Below are 20,241 nucleotides of genomic sequence, written 5' to 3'. Positions count from 1 at the left end.
ATGAACTCCTTTAGCTTTTCCTTATCTGTGAAGCTCTTTATCTGACCTTCAGTTCTGAATGATAGCTTTGCTGGATAAAGTAATCTTGGTTGTAGGTTCTTGCTATTCATCACTTTGAATATTTCTTGCCATTCCCTTCTGGCCTGCAAAGTTTCTGTTGATAAATCAGCTGACAGTCGTATGGGTATTCCCTTGTAGGTAACTGAGTTTCTTTCTCTTGCTGTTTTTAGGATTCTCTCTTTATCTTTTGCTCTTGGCATTTTAATTATGATGTGTCTTGGTGTGGTCCTCTTTGGATTCCTTTTGTTTGGGGTTCTCCGCGCTTTTTGGACCTGTAAGTCCATTTCTTTCACCAGGTGGGGGAAGTTTTCTGTCGTTATTTCTTCAAATAGGTTTTCAGTATCTTGCTCTCTCTCATCTTCTGGTACCCCTATAATTCTGATGTTGGTACGCTTGAAGCTGTCCCAGAGGCTCCTTACACTATCCTCGCATTTTTGGATTCTTTTTTCATTTTGCTTTTCCGGTTGGGTGTTTTTTGCTTCCTCGCATTTCAAATCATTGACTTGATTCTTGCGCTCCTCTGGTCTGCTGTCGGGAGTCTGTATAATATTCGTTATTTCAGTCCGTGTATGCTTAATTTCTAGTTGGTTCCCCAATATAACATCGAGGGTCTCATTAGTTTTCTTGTAGATCTCATTAAGTTTATCGGCGGCTTCTAAACAGTTCTTGAGAGACCTTAAAAGTGTGGTTCTGAACTCTATATCTTCCATTGACAATTTTGTCCTGTTTCTTTGTCTCCGCATTTTGTTATGCTTCCTTGGTGCACCCCCTAGTGGTCTTTGTGCGCATTCTTGTAGTTAAACCTTGATTGTTGTAGCTAATACCAGGGAGGGTTTGACCTCCAGGCCAAGTGGCTATGAGAATCAGCTGTGTCTGCAGTGAGAGAACTTCTGTCCTCTAGGGAGGTGCTAATCTGGCGTTTGCCTGAGGCTATCCGGCAAATGCCTCTGTGCAGGGCTTGGGCGGGGCAGGTTGCACAGGATCAACAGGGTGGGCCAGAGAGAGCAGTTATGGCGGCTCTCAGTCCTGTCTCCAGGGGCTCTGCCTCTCTGAGTCCCAGCACATGCTGCAAACCTCGGAGAGAAAGCTGCACTCGCTCTGACCGAAGCCAGACAGTCCCGCTTCTCCCATTTGAGTCTGGGTCCCTAAAGACTCGCCCGTATCTGGAGCTCAGAATCTGCGACTCCCTCCCAATTGAAAACGCCAACCGCGCCCTCCGCCGCCAGTCCGCTCCGCACCTCAGAATTTGACTTCAGCACTGCGCCTCCTCTGAGTGTCCGTATGCGTTTCTCTTTCCTCCTAGTTGTAGGACTTCCACTCAGCCAGCGTTCCTGTGGTTCTGGGTGATGTCCGTTCAGTTTTTTAGTTTCACTTTTTTTTTTTTTTAAGAGAATATGAACTTTATTAGGTTTCAAATACAAAAATAAACCCATCTAAATAGGGAGGCAGGATGGACATTGAGCGAGTCAACATCGTCTTCAATTACGACATGCCTGGGGACTCGGACACCTACATCCACTGGGTGGCCCGTGCCGGTCGCTTTGGCACCAAAGGCCTGACTATCACTTTTGTGTCTCATGAGAATGATGCCAAAGTCCTCAATGATGGTCAGGGTAGGTTTGAAGTCAATGTGGCAGAGCTTCCTGAAGAAAGGGACATCTCCACGTACATTGAGCAGAGCCGGTAACCACACACCTGACATCCCGGAGCCACCCTGCTTCCCATGTGCTGCTTCAAGTCCTCTTTCTACGCGACAGTGAGGCTTTTTCTGTTCAAACACTGTACATTTGTGCAACAATAAATTTGTATTATGGAAAAATAAATAAATGAATAAAATAGGGAGGCAGAAAGCTCCCTTTGTTTCTCTAGGATTTCCAACCCCAACCCCATAAAAACATTTGCTCTCACACAATGGCTAGCAAAGAGTAAAAAGAATCAAGTTCTCAAAAATGAGAGGTATCCACCTTTACGAAGGAGGATGAGCTGGAGGATGAGCTGGGGGATGAGCTGGGGGATGAGCTGGGGGATGAGCTGGGGGATGAGCTGGAGCGCCTGGTGGACGGGGAGGACACTTCCACCAGTGCATCCTCCAGTTGTTTCTCTATCCAATTCTGCTTCTTATCGGTTAGCGCCTCAGAGAACCACTGCATGGCGACTTTCAGGCGGAGGGGCTTATCCGTAAAGGTGAGGCGGAACCATCCAGGCTCCTTACACATGTAGGCCTTGCCAGGGGCCAATAGGAGCTTGTCCAGGAAGCGGCGATAAAGGAGCTGCTCTTCCTCAAATGTGCATGGGTCCAGGTACTCTTTCAAGTTGACCCAGATATAGAGGCCAGAGCCACGACTGAGAAAAGGGACCTTCATTGTCTTCAACTTGTTGGTGATGTATCTGTGAGCTTCCTGCATCCGGGAGCGATTAGTGGGCAGGTACACGTTGTCAATCCATTCTCTGTCCTGGAGCAGCCGACACAGCTTGTGCTGGGTGATGCCAGAGATACCCTGGAGGAAGCCAAAAGCGCCAACAGCAGAGACCACCTCCTTGTTGTGGGTGTACAGAGTGCCAAAACGAAAGCCAGAGATCCCAAAACTCTTACTGGTGCCCCAGATCACATGAGTCCTGTTGGGGTCAGGCAAACTTTTCATGTTCAGAACACTGTGGAATGGGATGGACGCACGAAACTCAGACAGCATAGAAGTCTCATCAATAATCACATGTAGGTTGTGCCTCTTGGCAAATTCCAGGTATTCCTTCAGTGAGTCCAAACTGTCGATGTCTCCCATAAAATTATTGGGGTTGAAGAGAACAAGACCTCTGAACTTTTTCCCCTTAAACTTAGCCTCCAGCAGGGCTTTCTCCAACTTGTCCACAGTCAGCTGGAATGGCTGGGTGTCCGCCTCAGTGATCTTCCTCAGCAGGTGGACATGAATCAGCTCAACTTTTGAATACAGGCGGGCAGTTAATGTGAAGCCAGAACAGAAGGGGGTGGGGATCAGAAAGGCATCACCTGGATCACACAGCACCATTGTCAGGGTCAAGAAGACAGAGAGGGAGCTATTGAGAACAACCACATTTTCTGGATCAAGCAGGTCAGGTGCCTTGCAGTAGTAGGTCAGGAACCGGGCTACTTCTTCCCTCAGGAATGCATGTCCTCTCCAATCAGGATATTGCAGAAGGTCATCATCAATGTAGTTCATGTCACTCCGACTCAACCTTTCAGTCAGCAGGTCAATGCAGAGCTTGTTCTCGCTGAGGCCAAGGTTGATGAGGCCCAAGGTGTTCTTGTCCTCATGGTATTTGTCTCCTTGGTAGGCTACGAAGTCCTGGAAGTTGGACTGGTATAAGGCAGAGACGTCAGTCCCATGGTTGGATAGGTCACAGCTGATAAATGCAGTTTCCGAATCACTCAGTTGGTGACTTAGCTGGTCAGGCTCCCTGGATGACTGGGCCTGCTGCCCACCTCCAGCACCACCCCTTGAGTCCAGGGAAAGGCGAGGCAGTTGGAGCTCCAGGCTACTTGAGGCTCCGGAGTGTAAGAGGTTGACCACCTCACACATTAAATGGACGAGGATGGCTTTCTGGTCCCTGATGTTCTGGCTGTGCTGTTGCTCCTCCTGCTCCAGGTCCTCCTGCTGGTGCCTGCTCTCCAGCTGCAGGATGTACTCATTTATGATCTTCTGCAGACGCTGGATCACTTTCATCACCTGGGGGTGGGGCCTGTGAAGGGTGTCTGATTGGTGACTCACATTCTGGTTTTTAGTTTTGGCCTTAGAAAGCTGGCCTGAACGTGGGTCTCCGTTTCCACTCATCTCTTCTTTGGTCCCAAATCCTTACGCCCAAAGAAATCAACCTTGACGACCAGGGCTGAGGCACCACTCCAGGATCCTCCTCCTCTCACTAAGCTTGGTTCTAGTTTCACTTTTGAAGTAGTTGTTCAAGGCAGCAAACTCCGGCGTTAACCTATGCCGCCATCTTGGTTCTCCAGCATTTTTATTATCAACTTATATCAAAGACTATCTGGAACTCTTTTACACATAATATTTTCACATTAGTAAGCAGTTTTATATTACAGACAAAATATTTGTAAGCATTTTTACTTGGCCAGGCCACTGCCACTGTGTCACATTTGTTTTTTCTTATTTTATACTAGAAACCCAGTGCATTGATTCGTGCATGGGTGGGGTCCAGAAGGGGATGGGGAGAGCTGGGATGTGATTGGCTCTCCAAGCGGGTGGTGGGATGCACTTGCTGGCCTGGGATCTGGATCTGTCCTGCTGATGTTCGTGCTGATTGTCGGGAGCCACCTGGTGGTTGCTTTTATATCCTTTCTTCTTTGCAGAGCATCTAGGGAGGGGAAGCAGCCATGGTGCCCAAGGCTGATGTCCAGGAGGCTGGCAGTGCTGTCAGGATCCTGCCGGTGGTGCTGGTCTGCTGGTGCCTGGCCCATTCTCCAGAGATCGGACCTGCAGGACTACTGAGGGAGGGAGTGGCTGCCACTGGGCTGGTGGGCCACCAGGGCAGGTCTGTCAGCTGAGCAGTACTCCCACTGTGGGAGTGCACTGACCACCAGGGGCAACTCCTGTGTTGAGCATCTGTCATTTGTTCAGGTCATTCAGTCATTTGGTCACAATGGTTGCTTAGACTTTTATATATACAGATGAGGTTATTTAGAAGAAATTGCATTGCCTTCCTCTCCTCTAGATGACAGATATGGTTTACTACCAGGCCACTTAGTGAGGCCTACTTAATAATGCTCTATTATGTACAGTAGCATAATTTGAAAATCACAATATCACTAACTCATAACACATGTCAATATGCCCAGTTAGTTCAAAGTCTAGCCTTGTACAGGTGATTTTATATCTCATTTTAAAAATCTTCTTTATTGCCTCCCCTACAAACAGTTCACCTGATCATCTCTGAACTATTTTAACATTTTTTTTTCATACTTTTATGAGATACACAGCTATATATTACAATTGAACAAACAAACTAAAAAGAAGAGATCAAACTTTTAGCTAATAATAGTGTTGCAGCAACCTGTACTTAGAAAATCTATCAACTAAATTAGGAAATGCAATTTCTCTAATTGTGACTTTCTTTCCCACATTTCCTTATCACTTCCTTGTCAGGGTCGGCCTGACAGGTTGAACCGGGCTGAGGTAGGTAGGTGGGAATTGAGAAAAGAAAAGAAAGAGAGGAGAGCGGGATGGGGAGGACTACAGCTCAATCGAGGAGCTGTAGCAAGTTTAGTAACCATGCAATGCCTTTTATACAGAAAACACTAAATAAGAGGTCTGTCCAGAGGAATGTATTCTTTGTTCCTCTTAATCTCTAAGGGAGAGACAGAGCAGAAGGACAAATTCTCAGTATAGCAAATCTCAGTAAATAGTTACAGACTTCTTGGTAAGCCATTAAAGGCTGTTCTCACTCTACAAATGTTGCTCTCATTCTACTGATAACCACCATCCAAACAAGTCTGGGAAAACTGTGTGGGTAAGGGTCTCATCCTTGCTAACCCCTTCAGGTGCAAGGACCATGTCAGCTTACACCCGGTCTCCAACACTTCCTCCCCCAGGCTATACTGTTATTATTCACTGATGTGGATCCTCTTTAAAATCCTGGTAGACTGGTAGCTCCTGACACCCCACATATTTCCACTGGCATCAAATAATATCAGCATGAGTGAGTCTGCCATGGGTGTCCTTTCTAAATCTCCTCTCAAAAGCAGAGAGGATGAAACTGTCTCAGTAAGCATAATCAAATCCTCAGACTACATACTCCAATGTTAGTGTACAATGTGGGTTTTAAGGAATACTTTCTTGTCATGATTAATATGAAGGCTACATACATCTACTAGATAAGAACACCCCTCAACTCTGAGTAATTTAATAATGACTTTCCTGCACATCTGTTTACAGTAGGAGAGATCTTCACTACCCTGAAGACTCCAGGGGGAAAAATCCTGCTAAATTTTTCTGCTTTGCACTCTAATCTTTGACTGTTCTGGGTCTTATCTATTGGTGCAGCTCCCAATTCAACTTTATCCTAAATACTTTGTAGCCCCAATTTTAGTTGATAACTTGCATGTACAGATATATTGAGTTTTTTAGATGGCAAAATTTTTTAGGACTAGAGCTACAACTTCAACTGAATAAAAGCAAATATAGCATCGCAGAGCCCTATTAGCTACTATCCGACTTAGAAAATTCTCCAAGAATAATTATCAGTGAATGATGAAAATGACAATTTAATGCATTAGAGCAATCCATAAAGTAACCCCAAGAGGAAAAAGCTACATCAGAAGTGTAGCTAAATTTGTATAAATATAATACATTTCTCCTATAAATTTCTGATGAAGGGAACAAGCAGAGTATAACTGAAACAAGACAATTAAAAAGTGCTAAGGGTAGGCACATAATGCAATATACAGATCATGTATCATAGCAATGTACCCTTGAAACATGTATGATCTTATTAACCAATGTCATCCCAATATTTTTAAAGTGCAAAAAGATATGGCCAGTAGTCCCAAAAAACATTCTTTTTATAATTATTACCTGTTACAAATTCTTAATGGAAACTAAGATTTAGAAATATATGGAAAGCTCTGGAGAATTTCCATTTAATATTAAGTAACTAAAAAAAAATAATTGAGTTAATTACGAAGTGTGACATGTATTATTTGAATTTTAGATTCAACTGCAAACATTATTGAAAGAGATTATTGAAAGCATAAGTGTTTTGACTGAACTTAACACTATTAATTTTTTTCTAACTCAATTAGTTATCTGTTTTTAAAAGTCATATTTAGTAAGATGATTGCATAGTCAGCCACAAAATTCTATAATTAAATCACAAATAGTTAGAGTTAGTGATAGATCCTATTGCCATAAAAATATCCTAAAGAAAGATTTACATGTATTCTGCCCATTCTCACCACTCCTGTTTGACATAGTATTGAAAGTGCTAACCATAGCGATCATATAAGAAGAAGAACTAAAATGCATCCAAATTGGAAAAGAAGTAAAACTGTCATTATTTTCAGATGACATGATATTGTACATAGAAAACCCTAAAGACTTCATCAAAAAACTATTAGATTTAATAAATGAATTTGGCAATGTAGCAAGATACAATATTAACACCCAGAAATCTAAGGCTTTTTTATACACCAACAATTAACGCACAGAAAGAGAAACAAACAAACAAACAAACAAAAATAATCCCAACTACCAATGCAACAAAAAGTTAAGATACCTAGAAATAAACTTAACTAAGGATGTAAAAGACCTATACTGAAAAAAACTATAGGACATTGAAAAGAGAGATAAAGGAAGGCATAAACAAATGGAAGAACATACTGTGTTCATGGATTGCTAGAATCAAATATCATTAAAATGTCCATACTACCGAAAGCAATCTATAGATTTAATGCAATCTCCTTTAAAATAATCTATGGTCCTTTTATACACTAATAATGAACTCACAGAAAGAGAAGCAAAAAAAAAAAAATCCCATTTACCATTGCACCAAAAAAATTAAGATAACTAAGAATAAACTTAACTAAGGACGTAAAAGACCTGTACTTGGAAAACTACAGGATATTGAAAAAAGAGATAGAGGAAGCCATGAACAAATGAAAGAATATACCATGTTCATGGATTGGTAGAATCAACATCATTAAAATGTCCATACTACCTAAAGTAATCTATAAATTCAATGCAATCCCCATTAAAATACCAACAGCATACTTCAAAGACCTAAAACAAACTGCAAAAATTCATCGGGAATAAAAAAAGACCCCGAATATCTGCAGCAATCTTGAGAAAGAAGAACAATGTAGGAGGGATCACAATACCAGATATCAAGCTATACTACAAAGCCATCATAATCAAAAGAGCCTGGTACTGGCACAAGAACAGGCAAATAGACCAGTGGAAAAGAACAGAGAACCCAGAAATCGACACAACCCATTATGCTCAATTAATATTTGACAAAAGAGGCAAGAGCATACAATGGAGATAAGACAGTCTCTTCAATAAATAGTGTTGGGAAAACTAGACAGATATTTGCAAAAAATGAAACTAGACTACCAACTTACATCATACACAAAAATAAACTCAAAATGGATAAAGGACTTAAATGTAAGATGGGAAACCATAAAAATCTTAGAAGAAGCCATAGACAGCAAAATAACAGACATTTGTCATAGCAACATCTTTACCGATACAGCTGCTAGGGCAGGGATCCTCAAACTTTTTAAACAGGGAGCCAGTTCACTGTCCCTCAGACGGTTGGAGGGCTGGACTATAGTTTAAAAAAAAACTATGAACAAATTCCTATGCACACTGCACATATCTTATTTTGAAGTAAAAAAAACCCAACAAAACGGGAACAAATACAATATTTAAACTGAAGAACAAGTAAAGTTAAATCAACAAACTTACCAGTATTTCAATGGGAACTATGGGCCTGCTTTTGGCTAATGAGATGGTCAATGTCCGGTTCCATATTTGTCACTGCTAGTCGTAACAAGTGATGCAAGTGTGCATCAGTTAGTCTAGATCTGGTTGGAGATTTCAGATGTTTCATTCTGGAAAAAGGCTCTCCTAACTTCAAAACAAAAAAAGGCCCTACTAACTGCAAAAAAAAAAAAAAAAAAATAGACCTCCTAACTTCAAAAAAAAAAAAATCCTAACTTGTTCTTACCTCAGTCCTCAGGCAGCAGCAGGCTCTGCACAGGCAAGCTCGTGCCTCATCTGATCACCCCCGAGACTGAGAGGAGGAGTCGAGAGACAGAGAGAAGGAGGGGAGTCGGAGAGTGAGATGCACTGTGGGCCCAGGATGAGTTGGCTGCTAAGCAACAGGCAGTGGCGGCAAAAACACCCTGCAAGCCCTAACTGTTTTGGCTCAGTGGCTAGAGCATTGGCCTGCAGACTGAAGGGTCCCAGGTTCGATTCCAGTCAAGGTCGTGTACCTTGTTTGCAGGCACATCCCCAGTGGAGCATGTGCACGAGGCAGCTGATCGATGTCTTGCTCTCATCAGTGTTTCTAACTCTCTATCCCTCTCCCTTCCGCTCTGTAAAAAATCAATAAAAATACATTAAAAAAAAAAACCAATAAAACACCCGGCGGGACAGATAAATGTTTTCGGCGGCCCGCATGTTTGAGGACCCCTGTCATAGGGCAATGGAAACTAAGGAGAAAATAAACAAATGGGACTACATCAAAAGAAAAAGCTTCCACACAGCAAAAGAAACCATCAACAAAACAACAAGAAAGCCCACTGCCTGAGAGAACATATTTGTCAATGTTATCTCTGATAAGGGTTTAATCTCCAACATTTACAGGGAACTCATACAACTTAACAAAAGGAAGATAAAAAATCCAATAAAAAAATGGGCAAAGGACCTAAAGAGACACTTTTTGAAAGAGGACATACATAACACTGAGAGACATATGAAAACATGCTCAAAGTCACTAATCATCTGAAGGTGCAAATCAAAACGACAATGAGATACCATCTCACACCTGTCAGAATGGCTATCATCAACAAATCAACAAATGACAAATGCTGGAGAGGATGTGGAGAAAAAGGAACACTCTTGCACTGCTGGTGGGAATGAAGACTGGTGCAGCCATTGTGGAAGACAGTATAGAGTTTCCTCAAAAAGTTAAAAATGGAACTCCCATTTGACCTAGTAATGCCACTTCTAGGACTATATCCCAAGAAAACAGAAACACCAATCAGAAAGGATATGTGCACCCATATGTTCATAGCAGCACAATTTACAATAGCTAAGATTTGGAAACAGCCTAAATGCCCATCAGCAGATGAATGAATTAAAAAACTGTGGTACATCTACACAATGGAATACTACACTGCTATAAAAAAGAAGGAATTCTTATCATTTGTAACAGCATGGATGAAACTGGAGAGCATCATGCTAAGTGAATTAAGCTAGTCAATGAAATAAAAATACCACATGATCCCACTCATTTATGGATAATAAAGAACATTATAAACTGATGACCAAAAATAGATAGAGGTAGAGCAGCATTGGACAGACTGTCAAACTATAGCAGGAGGCTGGGGAGGGTTGTGGGGAGGTAAGAGATCAAACAAAGGACTTGTATGCATGCATATAAGCATAACCAATGGATGCAAGATACTGGGGGGGGGGTAGGGGAGGCTGGGGGAAGGTCAATGGGGAAAAAATGAGACATATGTACTACTCTTTGTAATACTTTAAGCAATAAAGTAAAATTAAAAAAAAATAATACCAATGGCATATTTCACAGCCTAGAAAAAACTCTCCAAAAATTCATATGGAACAGAAAAAGACCCTGAATAGCCACTGAAAGACTGAGAAAGAAGAACAAAGTTGGAGGGATCAAATACCAGACATCAAGCTATATTTCAAAGCCACTTTTCTCAAAACTGCCTTGTACTGGCACAAAAACAGACATATAGACTAATGGAACAGAACAGAGAACTCAGAAATCAACACAACCCATTATGCTCAATTAATACTTGACAAAAGAAGCAAGAGAATACAATGGAGTCAAGACAGTCTCTTCAATAAATGGTGCTGGGAAAATTGGACAGATACATGCAAAAAAATGAAACTAGATCATCAACTTACACCATACACAAAAATAAACTCAAAATAGATAAAGGACTTAAACATAAGATGGGAAACCAAAATCTTAGAAAAATCCATAGGCAGCAAAATATTAGACATATGTCGTAGCAATATCTTTATCAATACATCCCCTAGAGCAAGGGAAACTAAGGAGAAAATAAACAAATGGGACTACATCTGAATTAAAAACTTCTGCACAGCAAAAGAAATCATCAACAAAACAAGAAGAAAGCCTACTGCATGGGAGAACATATTTGCCAATGTTATATCTAATTAGGGCCTAATTTCCAAAATTTATAGGGAAATCATACATCTTTATAAAAGAAGATAAACAATCTAATCAATAAATGGGCAAAGGACATACTGTAAATAAACACTTTTTAAAAATGGACATACTGAAGGCCAAGAGACATTTGAAAACATGCTCAAAGTCACTAATCATCTGAGAGATGCAAATCAAAACAACAATGAGGTACCATCTCACACCTGTCAGAATGGCTATCATCAACAAATCAACAAATGGAAAGTGCTGGAGAGGATACAGAGAAAAAGGAACCCTCCTGCACTGCTGGTGGGAATGCAGACTGGTGCAGCCACTGTGGAAAATAGTATGAAGTTTCCTCAAAAAATTTAAAATGGAGCTCCCATTTGACCCAGTAATCTCACTTATAAGAATATGTCCCAAGAAACAAGAAACACCAATCAGAGAGGATATATGCACCCCTATGCTCATAACAGCACAATTTACAATAGCTAAGATTTGGCAATAGCCTAAGTGCTCATCAGCAGATGAATGGATTAAAAAACTGTGGTACATTTACACAATGAAATACTCCACTGTAAAAAGAAAGAACTCTTGCCATTTGCAACAGCATGGATGGGCCTGGAGAGCATTATGCTAAGTGAAATAAGCCATTCAGAGAAAGATAAATATCACATGATCTCACTCATTTGTGGAAAATAATGAACATCATAAATTGATGAACAAAAATAGATACAGAGACAAAGAAGCATGGAACAGACTGTCAAACTATAGTGGGAAGGCAGGGGATGGTTGGGGGTTGGGGGGTGGGTAAGAGGTCAACCGAAGGACTTGTATGCATGCATATAAGGATAATCAATGGCCACAAACTTTGGGGGGTGGAAAGCGGGGTGAGAGCATGTGCCTGGGGATGGGGGAGGCCAGGGTGAGGTCAATGGGGGGGAAAGGAGACATATGTACTACTATGTATAATACTTTAAACAATAAAAAAATAATAATAATAAAATAAAAATGGAGTCAGGTTATTTACTTTTCAGTATGTTAAGATCCTTAACCAATAAATAAAGCTTTTTCCTTTTTTCCTCTTAAACACAAATGAAGTGTGGACTTTTAGGGATAAAGAGATGAAATAATAAGTACTTGTTTTTTTCAGTACATAATCACAATTTCCAGATTTTATCTTTCATTAATTCCATTTGTCCAACTCAGTTTTAAAAATAATAAGAAAAACAAACTATTTTTAGAGCAGCATACACTAGGTTTTTAGTTTTCTTTGATGACTTCTAAAATTCCTTTGATATCAACTCCAAAAAAAGGCATTTTCATCCTTAGAAATGTGTTTTAAAACAGTATACCTTGAGAATTGTAGAATTGGATATTCTCAGCTGCAACCGTGAGAAAAATATGGGTACAGAGATTAAGCCTTAAAGTAAAATTTTGGAAGCTGGCTAAGAAGGAGATTTAGTGTCAGAAACTAATCAGCTGGCCAAATAATAAAGAGCCCCTATCACAGGATAGCTTGAAGCCAGTTGAGTTATTTGGGAGATGGAAAGGCCCACATGACCAGTGCATGGATGGTGTGCACATGGCACCTCCCCCCACTGTGCTGTCCACTTGGCTCTGCCAAATATGTGCTCATGATTCAAACTGACAAGAACCTTGCTCCCTCCCTGATCCAGAAAGAAAGTCATCTCAAGTTGAATATCCTGATTTCTACACAGCAGCAGGGTTGCCAGAAACAATGGGGGGAACTCAGAATGTGCTCTCAATCAGCAAGAGGCCTTGGGCCCTGGCATGGCTGCTCGCAGGGCAGTGAGAAATGTAATTGTAACTTTAATGTCATTGCATTTGTTTTAGAAGAAATGCTGGTTTTGTCATTAAGTGGTTTTTTTTTTGTTTTGTTTTGTTTTTTTTGCTTTTTGTTGTTTATTGTTTCCTCCTGGACTTTGAATATAAATGTGTAATATAAAATACTTATCTTTTTTTAAGGAAAATAAAATAACTAATAAACAAAATTTCCCCCGAAGAACACATTCAGAGACTGCTAGAGAGAAACCAAGATGGCGGCATAGGTTAATGCCGGAGTTTGCAGCCTCGAACAACCACTTCAAAAAACAACTACAAGACGGAACGGACATCATCCAGAAACACAGGAAGGCTGGCTGAGTGGAAATTCTACAACTAGGAGGAAAGAGAATATCATACCCAGACTCAGAGGAGGCGCAGTGCTGAAGTGAAATACTAACGTGTGGAGTGCACGTGGAGCAGGCTTGAGGCGGAGGGCGTGGTTGTTGTTTTCAATCGGGAGGGAGTTTCAGACTCTGAGCTCCAGATCCGGGTGAGTCTCTAGGGACCCAGACTCAAACGGGAGAAGCGGGACTGTCTGGCTTCGGTCGGAACTTGAAGGCAGCTTTCTCTCCGAGGTTTGCAGCGGTTGCTGGGACTCTGTGAGGCAGAGCCCCTAGGGACGGAACTGAGAGCAGCCATAACTGCTTGCTCCGGCCCGCCCTGTAGATCCCAGGGGACCCGCCCCGCCCATGCCCTGCACAGAGCCATTTGCTGGATAGCCTCAGGCAAACGCTAGATAAGCACCGCCATAGAGATCCAGCACAGAAGTTCTCCCACTGCAGACACAGCGGACTCTCATAGCCAGTTAGCCTGGAGGTCAAATCACCCCCGATATTGCCGACAACAATCAAGGCTTAACTACAACAAGACTGCGCACAAAGACCACTAGGGGTTCACCAAGAAAACATAAAAAATGCGGAGACAAAGAAACAGGACAAAACTGTCAATGGAGGATATTGAGTTCAGAACCACACTTTTAAGGTCTCTTAAGAACTGTCTAGAAGCTGCCGATAAATGTAGTGAGATCCTCAAGAAATCTAATGAGACCCTCGATGTTATGATAAAGAACCAACTAGAAATTAAGCATACACGGAATGAAATAACGAATACTATACAGACTCCCAACAGCAGACCAGAGGAGCGCAAGAATCAAGGCAAAGATTTGAAATCCGAAGAAGCAAAAAACAGCCAACCGGAAAAGCAAAATGAAAAAAGAATCGGAAAATACGAAGATAGTGTAAGGAGCCTCTGGGACAGCTTCAAGCGTACCAACATCAGAATTATAGGGGTGCCAGAAGATGAGAGAGAGCAAGATATTGAAAACCTATTTGAAGAAATAATGACAGAAAACTTCCCCCACCTGGTGAAAGAAATAGACTTACAGGTCCAGGAAGCGCAGAGAACCCCAAACAAAAGGAATCCAAAGAGGACCACACCAAGACACATCATAATTAAAATGCCAAGAGCAAAAGACAAAGAGAGAATCTTAAAAGCAGCAAGAGAAAGAAACTTAGTTACCTACAAGGGAATACCCATACGACTGTCAGCTGATTTATCAACAGAAACTTTGCAGGCCAGAAGGGAATGGAAAGAAATATTCAAAGTGATGAATACCAAGAACCTACAACCAAGATTACTTTATCCAGCAAAGCTATCATTCAGAACTGAAGGTCAGATAAAGAGCTTCACAGATAAGGAAAAGCTAAAGGAGTTCATCACCACCAAACCAGGATTATATGAAATGCTGAAAGGTATCATTTAAGAAGAGGAAGAAGAAGAAAACGGTAAAGATACAAATTATGAACAACAAAGATGCATCTATCAACAAGTGAATCTAAGAATCAAGTGAATAAATAATCTGATGAACAGAATGAACTGTTGATTATAATAGAATCAGGGACATAGAAAGGGAATGGACTGACTATTCTTGGGGGGGAAAGGGGTGTGGGAGATGCGGGAAGAGACTGGACAAAAATCATGCACCTATGGATGAGGACAGTGGGTGGGGAGTGAGGGCGGAGGGTGGGGCGGGAACTGGGAGGAGGGTAGTTATGGGGGGGCAAAAGAGGAACAAATGTAATAATTTGAACAATAAAGATTTTATTTAAAAAAAAAAAAGAACACATTCAATCAAACCTGGAAATGTATGCATTAAACTCTATTTATGCCATGTAGAGAGCCACTGTAGGGTGTGGGTATAAAAATAAATCTTTGGTCTGGAGGAAACCAACACAGCCTAAAAGGAGGGACATTGTGCATTTCTTAAGAAGATGTCTGGAGATCATGGAATTTGAAGGCGAGCTTTCCTTCAGATTAGCATTCATTTCCTACTAGAGGCCCAATGCATGAAAATCCATGCAAGAGTAGGCCTTCCTTCCCTTGGCTACTGGCACTGGCTTCCCTCTGGCACCTAGGACCCCAGCTTCCCTCTTCTGGCTTCCAGCAGGCACCCAGGACCTGGGTTGCTTCCCTCCAGCCCCGGCTTTGTCAGGAAGGATGTCTGGAATGATGTCCAGAAGATTTTCAGTCTAATTAGCATATTACCCTTTTATTATTATAGACTACAGTCCTGATGCATGAAATTCATGCATGTGGGGGTGGGGGGAATCCCTCAGCCTGGCCTGCAATGATGCCTGCATCCCTCACCTTGGACTCTGGCCCGAGGCCCCTGCCCTCCCCTCTCTTCACCTGGCCAAGCACACATGTTCAGCTTTAGAAGTTATTTACTTACTGATGGTTAGTAAATAACTTCTAAAGCTGAACACATTGCCGTGAGCCCAGCGTTCCTTGCTGCAGACTCCAGCCCGAGGCCCCTCCCTTCCCCTCCCCCAAGCCAGCAGGGGTGTGGACCCTGGGCATCCCTGGAGGGGGACTCCATGAACCCAGCATCCCTCGCCACAGACTATGGCCCGAGACCCCTGCCCTCCCCTCCTTCAGCGTGAACTCCAGCCCAAGGCCCCTCCCCTCCCCTCCCTCCACCCAGCCGGGGCTCAGACTCTGGCCCGTGGCCCCTGCCCTCCCCTCTCTTTGCCCGGCTGAGCACACATGTTCAGCTTTAGAAGTTATTTACCGCCCTGAGTGGTTTGGCTCAGCGGATAGAGCATCGGCCTACGGACTCAAGGGTCCCAGGTTCGATTCTGGTCAAGGGCATGTACCTTGGTTGTGGGTACATCCCCAGTAGAGAGTGTGCAGGAGGCAGCTGATCGATGTTTCTCTCTCATCGATGTTTCTAACTCTCTATCCTTCTCCCTTCCTCTCTGTAAAAAATTAATAAAATATATATATTTTTAAAAAAGGAAGTTATTTACCTACTGATGGTTAGTAAATAACTTCAAAAGCTGAACGCATCACAGCAAGCCCAGCATTCCTCACCATGGACTCCGGCCCAAGGTTCCTGTCCTCCACTCCCTCAGCCCGGCTGGGGTGCAGATGCTGGGCATCCCTTGAGACAGACTCTGGCCCAAGGCTCCTCCCCTCCCCTCCCTCCACACAGCCGGGCCAGATGCTGGGCTTGAGTTGCCAGGGCAACACCGCCAGCATCCTGCCCCAGCCATTATGGGCGCCGCCATCTTTGTCACTGAGTTATGGTTAATTTACATATTACTATTTTATTAGATAGGATACTTGCTGAATGATCTTTGGCCAGCCATTTGACTTCTCTGGAACCATAATTTATTACCTGTAGAATAGTGTGTGTGTGTGGGGGGGAATCCCTCAGCCTGGCCTGCAACGATGCCAGCATCCCTCAGCTTGGACTCTGGCCCGAGGCCCCTGCCCTCCTCTCTCTTCACCCGGCCGAGTACACATGTTCAGCTTTAGAAGTTATTTACTTATTTGTTATAACAACAAATTCACAGGGAAAGTGACAATTAAATAAAAAATTTTAAAAATGCATTTTGAATGTGTGAAGTAATATGCAAATGTTAGTTAAAATTTTGTGGAAGGCAGGCATGCTGCCCTCAGGGTTTCTAGCTTATGCTGCTAAGTTACCTCACTCCATATTTTCAGAAATGAGGTCCCCTCAGAAATGAGGTCCCCTCAGTGATTAAAGTCTACCTTCCAACAGAATATATCTCAAGAAAGCATTAAGTATGGTAGATATGAGGAAGTGCCAAAATAAATAAATAAATAAATAAATAAATAAATAAATAAATAAATAAATAAATAAGTAAATAAGTAAATAAGTAAATAAGTAAATAAGTAAATAAGTAAATAAGCAAAGCCTGAGGAATAAATCATCAAATCCTGCTGAGGTAATAGCAGAAGTCTTCTCAATTAGCTAAAATACACCTAATGGAAATGACACAGATTCACAGAGAGGGACACTTTATTCCGCTATAACTGCCTAGAAACAAATGTTCACAGTGTTCTAGGACTTCCATTAACAACTCCAATCCAGTTTGTGAGCATTTAAGAGATTGGTCATTAGCAATGAGGTGGTAGTATGCAGTGCACTGGCCCCTAAGCTCGGCTTTGCATTTCCTTTCTTTTTTCTTTTTTCTTTTCCTAAAACAATTGAGAGAATGAGATCTTTGCTTAGAAGTTATACATTCCACCAAATGTAATTAATTCTTTCTGTTTTCTAAAGTGAGAATATCTTCAAAATAAGAATAACTTCTATGAAAATAAAGTTTCTGTAAAATAGTGAGGAAAGGGTGACATAAGTTTGTGGCTAGGTATCTATAAAACAATGTCTATAAAACAAACAGGTTAATGCTGATATTTGTGAAAAAAGCTAGGTCTGTGGTCCTACAGTGTTAGAAATACTTGAACGCTTGTTAAAAAGAAAGCTACTGAAGCAATGGCTTTAGTGAGAGATTAGAGCCTGGACACTGCATTTGAAAAGAAACTCAGACTAAATTAGGTCTATAAATTTCCTTTTTCAAACATAACTTAGAATGTATTTAAGAACTTGTATCTCCTTCTGATTTTCCCGTGATTAAACCTGTAGAGCACTTGCTTTCTATGGGAGAAGCACTGAATATACAAGAGCCAGTGACCCTTGGAGATCTGCAAGTCACAAGGAGGAGAAAACCCCTTTCTCTCAGTGTATGCTAAAACCTATAGCATCCTGACTGCCACACTGAGCATATTTCACTGCACTGATCTACCCACGTGTTTCTCTCCCCTTACCTTAATTCAAAGATCTTTAAAGATAAAATGAACTTCTTCATTTTTATTTTTAATGTCTGGCAACTTGCAGATGGTCAAAAAATGCTCATTGAATAGAACTGAAATTTGGATGCCAAGAAACGTGCCTCAGCCCTGAATCTTATAGGAGAGCCATTCCCATAGCAGCAGGATAGTTGGTAGCCACTGAGCAATCATTGGAGATGACAAATGGTTCATTTGGCCAGAGTGTAGGGGTAAGAGCAAAAACAACACAAGGCATATCTGTATCTATTGTAAACTCTGATTCAAAGGAAAACACAGAGGAACAGAATAAAGACTACTTCAAAGAGTCAAGCTTTCAGAACTATTGATGAAGCATCAATCATGTGTCAGGTACTCTGCTAGATTCTGGGGGTGCTGCAAAAAAAAATGAAGACATGCCTGCCCTTAAGGAGCTGATGGTCACATACATGTTAAGGTGCTATGGAGGGAATAAAGAAGGGGCTATGAGAATGGGGAATAGGAAGGCACATGTGTGTGTAGTGTGTGTGTATGTTTCTGTGTGTGTGTGCATGTGTATGCAGCTGTGGCTATAAGGATAAATGTTGGGGATAGGGGTGTTAAGAAAGATTTTTTTGGAAAAAAATAAAATGAAGGAAATTAAAAATGGCAACAGAGTAAGTGAATGTTACACAAATACACTCCCAGGATAAAACTGGAATTACAATTAAATACAGAAAAACTTCCTCAATAATCAACAGAAGACTCACTGGAGAAAACCCTGATAACCAAGGATAGAAGTGAAGAGGTAAGATGGGCGGAGGCATGAAAGGGTTGGCTGGGCTCCCACAGGCAACAACTGAAGTTCCAGACAGATATCTCAGTTGTGGGATATTGCCACTGAGGACTCTGGGGTTTAACTCCCAAGCTGGGCCCCCCAGCAGAGAGCACCAGAGCTGAGAAGGGTACCCACATAACATTTGGCTGTGAAAAGCAACAGGGAAGCTGTCTGCCAGGGAGAGATGGCTGGAAATGTAGGAACCCTCTTAAAGAGCCAACACAAAATCCCCTGTGGAGTCACTTACTTTGTCCTCTGGCAGAGGGAGGACAGAGTAGACAGGAGCTGTGTAAACAGAAGCCAGGATCAGGTACTCTGGGATTAGAGCTCCAAAAGAAGAAACCCAAGTTACCTGTGCTGAGTCATTCCCTTATGTTGTGGAGGTCATCTTTCTCACAGACACTTGCTATACAGGCAGCTTTGCCTGGGGTGAAGACAGTTGACTCACCCTATTGGAAAACACCTTGCCCCACAGTGTTTTGAGGCCCATTAAGAGACTGAGAATAACAATTAGCCTCCAGGCAGAAGCAATTGCCCCACCATGTTGAAAAAACTCTTGCTACACCAGTGGATGATTGTCTGAGGGCTATTAAGACAGAATTCTATCAGTGTGTAGGCAATGACGGTATCTGGAGGCTTTGAGTCTTTGCCTGTTTTAATTAGTCAGAAACAGCATTGACACTCTCCCACACTAGAGATTGAGAGGTGTAGCACAGGGGTCCTCAAACTTTTTAAACAGGGGGCCAGTTCACTGTCCCTCAGACCGTTGGAGGGCCAGACTATAGTTAAAAAAAAAACTATGAACAAATTCCTATGCACACTGCACATATCTTATTTTGAAGTAAAAAAACAAAATGGGAACAAATACAATATTTGTATTTGCATGTATTCTGCTGGCTGTAGGTTGAGGACCCCTGGTGTAGCAGATCTACCTAATACATAGGTAGTCACAAACCCAAGCAGAAAGCCAAAATGAGGAGACAAAGAAGCAACCCCCAAATAAAAGAACAAGAGAATTCTCCAGAAGAAGACATAAGTGAAATAGAGATAAGAAATTTATCTGATACAGAGTTCAGAATAATTATGGTAAAGATGCTCAATGGCATGAGAAAAAATATGGTAACTATGAAAACAAAAATAAAGAATGACACAGACAAATAAAAAACACTTTGGAAGAAATACACAGCAAATAAGAGGAAGCTGAGGATCAAATCAGTGAATTAGAAGACAGGGTTGAAAAAATCCCTCAATCAGAGAACCAAAAAGAAAAAAGAAAAAAACAATTACAAAACAGGAGGACAATTTAAGGAAGCTGTGGGAAAGGTAACAATATTCTAATAGGTGTGGTCAGGAGAGGCAGAAAGAGAGAAAGAGATAGAGAACGTGTTTGAAGAAATAATGGGAGAAAACTTTCCTAACCTGGTAAGGGAAAATGTCACACAAGTTTAGGAAGCACAGAGAGTCCCAAACAAGAA

The 20,241-nt window shown here is 41.8% G+C and overlaps 1 protein-coding gene across 1 annotated transcript; it reads right to left on the bottom strand.

Moving 5' to 3' along the window:
• Positions 1 to 2,003: 2,003 nt before the first annotated feature.
• On the bottom strand, positions 2,004 to 3,866 carry LOC118675631 (probable inactive 1-aminocyclopropane-1-carboxylate synthase-like protein 2). The gene has a single exon (XM_036348494.1). The coding sequence runs from the start codon at positions 3,864 to 3,866 to the stop codon at positions 2,004 to 2,006; it is 1,863 nt and encodes a 620-aa protein (XP_036204387.1).
• Positions 3,867 to 20,241: the final 16,375 nt, after the last annotated feature.

This window comes from Myotis myotis, unplaced genomic scaffold, assembly GCF_014108235.1.
Source record: "Myotis myotis isolate mMyoMyo1 unplaced genomic scaffold, mMyoMyo1.p scaffold_m19_p_2, whole genome shotgun sequence".
Classification (NCBI taxonomy): Eukaryota; Metazoa; Chordata; class Mammalia; order Chiroptera; family Vespertilionidae; genus Myotis; species Myotis myotis.
The sequence above is the reverse complement of the archived record's forward strand: the minus strand, read 5'-3'. Positions and strand labels throughout refer to the sequence as shown.

What these genes read in the sequence shown, in the direction of transcription:
- LOC118675631 (XM_036348494.1), bottom strand. Translation starts at nt 3,866, where the DNA reads ATGAGTGGAAACGGAGACCCACGTTCAGGCCAGCTTTCTAAGGCCAAA.